Source organism: Salminus brasiliensis, chromosome 23, assembly GCF_030463535.1.
Source record: "Salminus brasiliensis chromosome 23, fSalBra1.hap2, whole genome shotgun sequence".
Classification (NCBI taxonomy): Eukaryota; Metazoa; Chordata; class Actinopteri; order Characiformes; family Bryconidae; genus Salminus; species Salminus brasiliensis.
The window spans coordinates 5,956,924-5,966,724 of record NC_132900.1 but is presented as its reverse complement, the minus strand read 5'-3'; the positions used below and the strand labels follow the sequence as shown (position 1 = coordinate 5,966,724).

Sequence of the window (9,801 nt, the reverse complement as noted above, 5' to 3'; positions counted from 1 at the left end):
AGCAGCTCCACCAGCAGCAGCTCCAGCAGCAGCAGGCCAGACAACACGACCTCTCCAGCTGTGTAGAGCAGCCGGCACTTCACCCTAACCCACCTCAACAGAAACACCCTAGAGTCCCATACTCAGACACTCCACTCGGTTGTAAAAGAGTCCCATTAAACCTCGCTTCTCCCGGCTTTCACGGCTCGTTTATCTTCTCCATATCCAGCTCCTACATTCCCGGTGGAAGGAGACTCACCCAGGCTGCTTTATCCGTGCATTCAGCCAAACGCTGGGTGAGACAGACTGAGCGCGTGCTGTGCTACCTGCAGGTGAAAAAGTTACTCGGTCGCGTGCACGCACCTGTCTCGCTCTCTCGCTCGCTCTCTCGCTCGCGCTCCGCCCACTGCCCTCTCCCCGCCCGCTCTCCTCCCCCTGCTCGGAAACTTTAACCCGCGTGTTGACTTCGACCCGTCCAGCTGTGCTCATCAGCCTGCTGCTGCAGTGACCACTTCAGAAAGCAAACTGAAAGTGGGGTGTGTTTATGTAGCGTGTGTGTTTGGAGTGTGTGGAGAGTCCAGAGAGCTCCTGAGCTTTGTTGAGGTTGTTTGTTCATGCAGGCCTGAAGCTGGAGGACCAGCCTGACCAGTTCTAATGAAAATCGAGCGGCTCTGTTCTGACGGCTCTCCTCAGGGGAAGGAAGAAGTCTAACTGTAAACGAAACTGACTAAAACCCAACATGCTGCTACAGGTGGGGCAAAACGGACCACCAGTCTCAGACAAAGGTTTTGCTTCACCTCGGGGCCTTCATTACCTTCACACCTAGGAGGCAGTTCTAGTAAACGCGGGCCATTCGAGTCCACAGCCCTGGATTAATGCACAAGATATGCCTTACAGATAATTAACAGACCTTAAGAATTTCAGTGTTTAATGTAAGTTAGTTAAAGAGGGAAATGTGTGGTTTTGAACATGGCCAGTTTCATATTTACATATGTTGGCTAACTGGTACATAACTATTTGCATATCTGTTGACCCTGTTGTGTGGATATATAGAACCTTATACATACTGTTTATATACTGCTAAGTGCATATAATATACGAATATATAGCTATATATATATATATCTGGCAGCACTGGGCAGCTCCTTTAGCGACAGGCTGCTTCACCCCAAGTGTGTGAAGGATCGGTATCGCAGGTCCTTCCTTCCTGCTGCCATCAGACTGCACAACCAGCACTGCTCCCAGCGGACCACATACACACACACTTAACTACACACACATGTTCATGTTCAGGGAATACTATGTGCAATATCCCACCCCCATGTGCAATTAAGAGTCTTTTGCTGTAAATAATATTGTTTATTGCTTTTTTAATTCTTATTTATATTGTGTATATAGTGTAAATTATTTATCTAAATTTTTGTAACTGAGTGTCTTGCTATCCCTTTCTGCTGTTACACTGTGAATTTCCCCACTGCGGGACTAATAAAGTACTATCTTATCTTATCTTATCTTATATATATATATATATGCACTTAGCAGCCCCCCTCAAAAAAAAAAAAAAAAAATATATATATATATATATATATATATATATATATATATATATACGCGCACACACACAACTTTTTTACTTTCACAGTGTCAACAGATATGCAAATAGTTATGTACCAGTTAAATATAAATATAAAACTGGCCATGTTCAAAACCACACATTTCCCTCTTTAACTAACTTGGACTAACTTGTCGTGAAGTGCAATGATTGTGGTTGGATGTATAAAATGTTTTTAAATATTACCAAAAAAAAAATTTTTTTTAACTTAAAGTGGGAGTCAATGTAAAAATATTGGAATCCAATTCATTTTGGAGCATTTCTATTGGTCCATTTATCATAAAATTATGACACAATGAAAATAACAGCCAGATTGAAAAGCACATTTTTACATGACAGCAATGATATATGTATTTTTACAGCAATGATATGCAGTGTTATATGTAACAGGATATAAGTATTAAATTGGAGGGTATAATTGTGTATATATAATATTTAAAAAAGAAACTTTCACTGGACTGTGGACAGTTACGGCAAGAAAAGCAGAATGCAGATTTATTAATGCCCTTGATTTTGAAAGAAACAATAAACCAGCAGGTGTCCCAAAACTTTTATCCATACAATAAATGAAGTGCTTGTATCTCCAGAAGTCCAAGAAGGGGGAAAAAAACTTAATGTTCAATGGAAGTCAGTGTAAGAATATGTTAATCTAAGTCATTGTGGAGCATTTCTATTGGTTGAAATTTTGGTATGTCAGCAAATTCATGAAAAATGGCGATACAACAAAAGTTTTTGCATGCCAGCAATGATATAAATTGTATAACACTGCAGTCCATTGCTGCAAAAATACTTATTCCATATTAGAAAAATGCTAATTTAAAGTTAGGTGAGTAGGAGGGATTATTGGGTCATGTTCTGGTGGGAGAAATGATGAAATAGAAAGGTTCTGCCTTAAATCATTAAGTCATTAAGAATCATTTGATCATTTTAGGCTGTGAAACAGTGACATCTACTGGGTGGCTGTAGTCTGTACAGTATGAGTAAAACCCATCCAGACACCTCCTTTACTGAGATTTCAACTGCTTTTAAGATGCACTGCTAAGACACACAGCTTTTTCACTCCGTCATCAGAGTGGTATAAAGCCACCCAGTGGAACTGTGTGTTGAAGCTCCATTCAACGCCTTTGGGGTGAGTTGGAGCGGCGTTTGCAACCAACATCAGTACCAGATCTCACTAATACTCCAGTCTTGCACAAATGCAATCAGATCCTCACAGCCATGTTGCTTGTGCAAATACAAGCTCCCTCTTATTTCCCTTGATTACATGAAACTCTTTTGCAGCACAGTTGAAGGAACCCTTTGTAGCACCTGTGTTTTAAAGAATTTAATGTACACCGATCAGCCATAACATTAGTACCACTCACAGTTGAAGTGAATAACAGCGGCATCAGTGGATAAATGGTCAAGCATAAGAATCTGAGACACTTTGATAAGGACCAAATTGCAATGACTAGACGACTGGGTCAGTCCAAAACATCAGGCCGGGCATGTGGGGTTTTTCTGGTATGCAGTGGTCAGTACCTACAAAAAAAGGACAACCGGTGACCCGGCGACATGGTGGTCCCTGGTGCAATCCATGGAGGCCCCACCTCACTTACAGGATTTGCTTTTAACGTCTTGATTCCTGATACCACAGGACGCCTTTAGAGGTTGTGTGGAGCCCATGCCGCGCAAATGGTCAGATCTGTTGTGGTGGCACAAGAGGGACCCACTCACTATTAGGCAGGTGGTGCTAATGTTATGGCTGATCGGCTGTGAAAAAATTGCCACACCCCTGGATATTATTTATTAAAACACTTTAGTTTATTCTGATACTTGCACTTCTGTACACTCATTACATTACACTCCTAAAACAAATTCCTTACATCAAATAGTCAAATACCTGTTCAGCAAAGCACCACTACACCAGACAACCTATACTCATATGTAGAATATTACAAGCCAGTTCCATCTAATCTTAACTAAAATGATTAGATCTAGATTTAAGGACATAGAACTATACTCTCAGAACTGTTAACAGATAAAACATGTTTAAAAATATGTTAAAAGAAGATCAAATATGTTAATAAATGATATAAAACCCCAATTTCCACAACTGACGTGATTAGGAATACTTGGTCTTGCAGAGCTGTTCTCAGTATAAAGCTGGAGAGTTCACTCATGCAAACGCTTTCTTCTTCTTCACATTGAGGGTCTCATAGGTATCCTGAGCGTGGGGCTTCAAGCCCTGATAGAGAAAGACAGATAAAAAAGAAGTCATATTTTCATAAGAAGCTTCATTTTTCAAATGCTAAACAAGTCTATACTGCACATACACTATACGGACAAAAGTATTGGGACACCTCATTCATTGTTTCTTCTGAAAAGCAGTGGTAATAAAAAAAGAGTTAATCCTGCTTTTGTTGAAGTAACTGTGTCTACTGTCCAGTGAAGAAGGCTTTCTACTAGATTTTGGAGCATTGCTGTGAGGATTTGATTGTATTTAGCAACAAGAACATGAGTAAGGTCAGGATGTTAGATGATCACCACCTCATCCCCAACTCCCCAACCTATCCCGAAAGTATTGAAGGCATTAGGCATGATGCCAGCAGGTTCATGTTTATCTGCTCCAGAGAGTCCTATTCTATTGGTAATGCTTTCATTAGAAGGGGTGTCCACAAACATTTGGACATGACTATTATATCAACAAACAATTTATCACATTGGAACAGATGCAGGAAAACATAAATACAGCAAAAAAGTAATGTTGAGCTGCTGGTTTAGACTGATCAGCCATAACATGCCACTGTCGCTGTTGGCTGCTCACTTGGGGTCTTAGGTTTGTCTTTTTATGATGTTGATTTCTTGTCTTTTACTAATTACTGATTGTGTAAAGCTGCTTTGTGACAACGCCAGCTGTAAAAAGCTCTATACAAATACATTTGATTTGATTTGACATTGTACCCAGATGCCAGTGTTATTCACCTCACCTGTTAGCAGTAATAATGTTATGGCTGATTGGTGTATACTGCACATATCATCATAAAGCTGCTTTTTTGACTCAGTAGTGGACAATAGTAGATGTTCTATATACAAACATCTACAAAAGGTTTTCCACATGTGTAAAGAACAGGCAATGGAAAAGACAACTTCTGTAGATGGTTCTATGCACCACCAAAAAGGGCCAAAAACTCTTTTTTTCAGCACTATATTAGTGATAATATCTGAAAATATAATACTAACATTTTTATGTTAAATATGAATGAGCTTTTATGCTAATTAATGTAAAACTATTTTAATAAATATATGTATTTGCTTTTAAACATCTAAAGAACCTTTACTTGATGTTAAATGTTCTTCATCAAGAAGCTCTTTTCTTTATCAAGGACCTTTATCAGGGTTCTTCATACTCACACATCTCTATTATAACTTTTGTTAGTCACTCTGGAAAAGAGCGTCTGCTAAATGCCGTAAATCTAAATGTAAATAACATAGAATGGCAACTCTATGGCATCCCTCAAATAATCAGCATAAGCACCTTTATTTCCAAGAGTGTACCTAAAGGCAGTATGGCTCTGTAGAGGGTTACTTTTAATGTACATTCATGATACAAGAAGTTATTTTTGACAATTTCTGTCGTCTGATATTTTCAAATAGTGTGAACATAGTGTAAATACCTGGAACACGTCAATTAAAACTTTAAAACAATGATATATTATATATATATATATTCTTCTGTATGTGTTACTGTACCTGGTAGATGCCTTCCCCTTGCTTCTCCTGCTTTAAGAGAGTAAAAAAGACAGTGTGTGATTATGAACATCGGACAGTAGAACAAAGACATTTCTGTGAACACAGTTTCTCAACAGTGTGGTTACTGGTGTCATCTTTTTAGAGGGAAACACCAGTTCCTGTTTCTGCCTCTAACCTTTGAAAATACTGAAAATACTGCATTTCAGGATGAGCTCAGAATGAGTTGCGGGATTAAATAGTCAGTAAAGTGAGCTCTCTTTATAGGCCTTTAACCAGCGTGAGGTTTGCTGCACTGGAGCTCAGTGGAAATGGTGAGATGTTGTACATATAAATACCACTGATAGTGGTCACTACACAACACACAGGAAGCAGAACCGAGAGCTAACAGCGCACAGAGGAAGTGAGGTCGAGACAAGGGGCATACAGGCCGACAGATAAAACAGACAGATAGACAGAGGTTGAAAAAATGAGGCCTACCTCTGGAGCACTGGCATTGCCTCCACGCATCTGCACAACATAAAATGATAAGAGATGGCTGTTGATTATGTTTTCAGAGGCATGTGCACGCAAAAAGAAATGTGACCTCAAACGCCTGATGCAACACCATAGATGAACCAGAACTGCTTATGTAAGCGACTTTTTAAATGGAAGGATCTTTAAAAATAAAGTCTTTAGGGAAACAAAAGTGGGCTTTCCATGGTATCACCCCAACGAACCCTTCTTGGTGCCTATATTTTTAATACTGTAAAGTCAGCATACTGGTATGTTGTTGCTGTCCTAACAAAAACAAATGGAGTCTCTTCAAAAATGCAGCTTTTCAGGAGAAAGATAAACATTCTTTAACTTTTAATGGAAGTTATTAATATTAATTAAGTTTTTTTGCCTTTACTTTGGGACCATTGCTTCCTTTGTCCGTTAATTCTCTCACAAAGCAAATGGCAGCTCAAATGTTCAAATAGTCTTAAGGATTTTGGTCCTACAGCAACTATATGACCAGACTCTTTTGACTCAACCCAAAATGCACTCACAGCTACTAGTGGCATACTTTTAGTTTAATAAAAGTGCTCCAGCGGTTCTTTGAGTAATGCCATAGTAGAACGTCCGATTCAGGCTTGTTTTAATAGATCGGGTATGGACTATTTTAATCCCAGTCCAGTTCCGAGTCTTTGTTTTAAGCACTGTGTTCAGAGCACTATCTGGTGTCCTCAAGGCAACGTTAACGGACATGGATGCCCAGCCGGCTGCAGTTGAGGTTCTGCAGTGTGGAGCTATTTTACAGTGGAACCTAAAAACAGACCATAATATCTGACCCTTTTTAAAACTATCACTGAAACACTCTGTTTAACCAGCGGGAGAACCGGAGAACTGCTCGTCTTTCTGTTTTTAAACCAGCACTGAAGAATTACTTCCACAAAAATGGTTCTTGAAGTACCCACAAATGGTTCTTGTATGACATCACTCAAAAACCCTTTTGTAGCACCTGTATTTTTACAGATTGTTGGTTCACTCCTTGGTTGTGCAAGTATCAGATGTTTATGGACGTTTGGAGGTTCCTACACTAGAGTGCATTCTCAAAACCTCCACGAAGCCCATCAGTCTCTATTTAGCGGCATATAATTATCAGATATTTCGATCTTAGCAGAAGTCGTCAGACTCTGGAGACAGAGGTCAGTGTGTGTCACTACAGCGGATATTTATAAGCGCTGCTATTTACAACATCACTCAGAATCTCAGGCTCTGGCGCTAACCATAAATGGTCGGCGATAGAATCACTGTCTCAGCCTTCGACAAACATCACTCTTACAAATGAAGGTGAACTGCTTTCCGTTCCCCAAAGAACCTTTCATTGAGTGGCCGTTAAAAGAAGCATTTTTGTAAATGCTAATTCAAAGAACCTTTTTTGAAGTTTAAAGAGCCACAAAATGTAAGATCTTCTCTTGTACTCTCTAGAACTGTGCATTCGATCCAAGAACCACTGAGGAACTGAAGAACTGAGAAACTGAAGAGCATAGTAGCGAAAACCTGACTAGAATATAGAATATAGGCTTAGACAGTGAGCAGAGCATGTGTGCAGTAAATGAAGAATGACCCACCCTCAGTCTGCAGTAGAGGACGGTCAGAATAATGCCGTAGATCACCAGAATCCCATCCAGAATGTAACACAGTCCACCTGATTCAACGGCCGCTGAAAGAGGGTGCAATAATATGTAATTAGTAGGATTACTAGCCCATTCTTCTCATATCTAACATCTCCTGTGTTAGACATCTCACATGTAACATCTACTTTGGTCCATATGATCTCAGAGTTTGCCTGATAGTAGATATGCCATTTTTAAAAAAATCAAACCTATCAAACCTATGATTATAGCTATATAGCTATGATTATAGCTATAACCTATAGTGACCTTTTATCACCTTATTCTCAGTATTTTGCTCGTGACACAAAAAACATGACCGATTTTTACCAAAACAAAGAAAATCCAGCCTAAATATTTAACAAAAGAGAAAATCATTTACAATCAAAGCTTGGTCAGATGTTCCTTCGGGGTGTAACTAAAAATCTTGGTCAAAAACATATCAAACACATTTATGAATGTTTCTCTGTTTTTTCCATTTTTTTATACACTAATCAGCCATAACATTAAAACCACCCGTCGCCCCGTCACTCGTCGCACAGAGCCTTTGAGACATCGCCAGCATTTACCGAGCCTTGGGTGCCCATGACCATGTTGTCTTTTCACAGGTTGTCCTTCTTTGGAGCACAAACCTTTACTGGTAGTGAGCACTGTAGTGACCACTGCATTCTGGGAACACCCCACAAGACCTGCCAGGTGTTTTGGAGATGATCTGACCCAGTCGTCTAACTCGTCTAGCCGTCACAAATTGGCTATTGTCAAAATGTCTCAGATAAGTGTCTCTTAAGCCTTTTCCTACTTTATCACATCACCTTGAGGACCTGACCGTTCATCTGCTGCCTAATATGTAGTATATCCCACTTATTGATGGGTGCCACTGAAACCAGATAATAAATGTTATCCACTGCACTCCACCGGTTTTAATGTTCTGGCTAATCAGTTTATGTATAAACAATAAATAAATACATAAATAATAAAAAAAAAACCCTGTCCCCATGTTCAATTCAAGACATTATCTGATAGTATGCTACATTTATATTTAAGATATTATGGAAAGAAAAGTATTAATAATTATTAATATTAGTAATAATATTATATATTAATAATAATTTACTAATATTAGAAACAGCATCTAACCAGAAATGTCAGTGCTATCAGTTATTTACTCCATATTCTCACTCTACATATATAAAAAAGTGATAAAAAAGTGAAAAATGATATATATATATGTTAAATCTTAATATTTTATAAAATATTTTTATATTTTACACACTTTAAATCTGGAAGTTGTTCTGTATATTGTATCAAAAATATTTTTTTCCCTTCTCTTGTAAAGTTGCCGTTTTGACGGCAGTATCTCATAATATACTAAATATATGAACTCATTATAAAAATGATCAAATCTGTCATTTTTGACATTTCTATGAAGAATTCACAGAGAAATAAGTCTGACTCACACACACTCAAAAAAATGCAAATATTACTTAAACTACAGAGGAACAAAGGACCTAACAACTATTAACAACTTTATCCATAAACAGTGTGGAAGAATATTCTTCACCTTAAACTCCTCTGACCCACCAAAACTCCATCAGTAACTTAAAAATTGGTAAAATATGGGTGGATCACACTGTAACTCTGCCATTGACCAAATGCAATGGTGAAACGGATGACCAGATACCAATAAAACTACATTTGCGTTTATCTCTAAAATAACCACCCAGAGGTCAACAGGTCTTACCAGCACTTCCGACATTCAGCAGCAGGACAAGAAATATACCTAATCCGTACATTCTGGCAGCGCAGGCCTAAACGCAGAGACGCTGATGGCAGAAGCGATGGCCGAGCAGACAGAGTGTGGGGCCTGAGTGTGTGAGTGTGTGTGTGCATATCTAAGGCTGTGTGAAAACAGTCCTTCAACAGGAAACTGTGGGTTGTGACAGAGTAGCCGCTCCACGCTATTAAGCTGAAGGGCACAAATGTTCTCACACCATTATCTCTCTCTTTCTCTCTCTCTCACTTACTCCTCTCTCTCTTTCTTTTGCTTGCATCCCTCTTTCACTCCCCTCTCTCTCTCTCTCTCCCTCTCTCTCTCTCTTACTCCTCTCTTTCTTTCTTTTGCTTACTTCCCTCTCTCACTCCCCTCTCTCTTTCTTTCTCTCGCTTACTCCTCTCTCTCTCTCTCTCTCTCTCTCTCTCTCTCTCTCTCTCTCTCTCTCTCTCTCTCTCTCTCTCTCTCTCTCTCTCTCTCTCTCTCTCTCTCTCTCTCCCTCCCTCCCTCCCTTACTCCTCTCTTTCTTTCTTTTGCTTACTCCTCATTCTCTCTCTCTTCATTAAACCACG

General features: G+C 39.2%; 1 protein-coding gene across 2 annotated transcripts; it reads right to left on the bottom strand.

Annotated features, from left to right (window-relative positions):
* Positions 1–3,372: 3,372 nt before the first annotated feature.
* Positions 3,373–9,392, bottom strand: fcer1gl (Fc receptor, IgE, high affinity I, gamma polypeptide like). 2 transcript variants are annotated; one of them, XM_072668365.1, is made up of 5 exons: positions 9,200–9,392; positions 7,417–7,508; positions 5,801–5,830; positions 5,324–5,350; positions 3,373–3,818 (listed from the first exon to the last, which is right to left on the bottom strand). In XM_072668365.1, the coding sequence occupies exons 1-5, from the start codon at positions 9,249–9,251 to the stop codon at positions 3,750–3,752; spliced, it is 270 nt and encodes an 89-aa protein (XP_072524466.1). In that variant the 5' UTR covers positions 9,252–9,392; the 3' UTR covers positions 3,373–3,749. The 2 variants fall into 2 exon arrangements, with proteins under 2 accessions (XP_072524466.1, XP_072524465.1); XM_072668364.1 differs by having other exon boundaries at positions 5,324–5,353; positions 9,200–9,377.
* Between the last annotated feature and the right edge of the window lie 409 nt (positions 9,393–9,801).

Coding starts and splice junctions, on each gene's coding strand:
- fcer1gl (XM_072668364.1), bottom strand. CDS start 9,251: ATGTACGGATTAGGTATATTTCTTGTCCTGCTGCTGAATGTCGGAAGT. Junction 7,509..9,199: donor GCTGAATGTCGGAAGTGCTG/GTAAGACCTGTT, acceptor ACCCTCTTTCAG/CGGCCGTTGAATCAGGTGGA. Junction 5,354..5,800: donor GCAATGCCAGTGCTCCAGAG/GTAGGCCTCATT, acceptor ACTCTCTTAAAG/CAGGAGAAGCAAGGGGAAGG.